Genomic DNA, 1268 nt, shown 5'->3' on the forward strand with positions numbered 1-1268 from the left:
AATTACTCAAGTCTTAGCATCTAACATATACGAAGTCGCTGATACAAACAAAAAAAAATATAGAGTAAATGTACAAGATCTAAAACCAGTTAATTTTCGATGTTTAGTATGAGAGAAAATCATGATATGTAAATATCAGAAAACAACTGAGAGAGAAAGGAACAAATAAGAATGAAAATAAAATTTAATAAAAGTCCCGTTATCCTACTATATAAGGCCGGTGTCAATTGAAAATCATTCTTTTCAATTTCAACAATGGAGCGAAAACGTACGCAACCAATTCCGCAAAAACGCCACGTAAAGCCAAAAAATGTGGAGCCACCAAAAGTTTTTTTGCCTCCACCAGAAGCTAGACCCAGAATATTGCAGAATATCCAGATAAAACCACCAGCTGGAAGCAGTCCTCCACCTTTAATATACACCAGGAGAGTTACATTTGCTGATACACACACATTACCACTGGCTGTAAATAACTCGACAACACCAGCTTTAACGAAACCAGCTCCGACAAAAACAACTCCAGCTTCGACAAATCCGGCAGTGACAACACCAGCCACAACACAACCAGCTTCGACAAATTCGGCATTAATGACACCAGCCACAACAAAACCAGCTTTACCGAAACCAGCTACAACAAACCCTGTTTTACCGACACCAGTACAACCGAACATCGACATGGTAACCGAGAGCGGAGAAAAACCAACAACTTCCAAAGCAGCAATGGTTTCCAAACAAAGCCCTATAGGCGTGGTCCTAACCGAGTCGTCGAAAAAACACTACTCGGAGGATGAGTTGTTCGCTGGTATAATAATACCTGTATAAATTACCAAAACGTATTTTATATTTAATTGAATTTTGTTTATCAATAATGAATTTGTATGAATTGAATTAGATATATTGAATTGTATAAAATATTATAATTAGTTATAAGTCTATTATTGAATTCTGTTTCTTTATTTTCTTTTAATGAAAATCGCAATCTTTTAATGAATTGTCAACACAGAATTAACATTGTATAAAAAATTTATGTTAAACTTAACGAAAAAGAATTAACCGTTATAACGTTGTGTAAAAAAGCCTTCAAGGCATAAAACATAAAATAATAAAATTAAGTTTCAACACATCATCCAAAGGATAAGCATCTCTTGCTACAATAAAAAATCTCTTTTACTTAAAACTAATTCCATTGGTTTTTTTATTTCTCATTTTCCTTTTTTCTCAAGCACCAAATCCTCAACTTATAATTTCTCATTGCTGAGAAATTATAA

At 33.6% G+C, this 1268-nt stretch overlaps 1 protein-coding gene across 1 annotated transcript; it reads left to right on the plus strand.

The window, feature by feature from the left end:
* The first annotated feature begins 255 nt into the window (after window positions 1-255).
* Window positions 256-822, plus strand: LOC135963138 (salivary glue protein Sgs-3-like). The gene has a single exon (XM_065514907.1). The coding sequence runs from the start codon at window positions 256-258 to the stop codon at window positions 820-822; it is 567 nt and encodes a 188-aa protein (XP_065370979.1).
* Window positions 823-1268: the final 446 nt, after the last annotated feature.

This window comes from Calliphora vicina, unplaced genomic scaffold (assembly GCF_958450345.1).
Source record: "Calliphora vicina unplaced genomic scaffold, idCalVici1.1 scaffold_69, whole genome shotgun sequence".
Classification (NCBI taxonomy): domain Eukaryota; kingdom Metazoa; phylum Arthropoda; class Insecta; order Diptera; family Calliphoridae; genus Calliphora; species Calliphora vicina.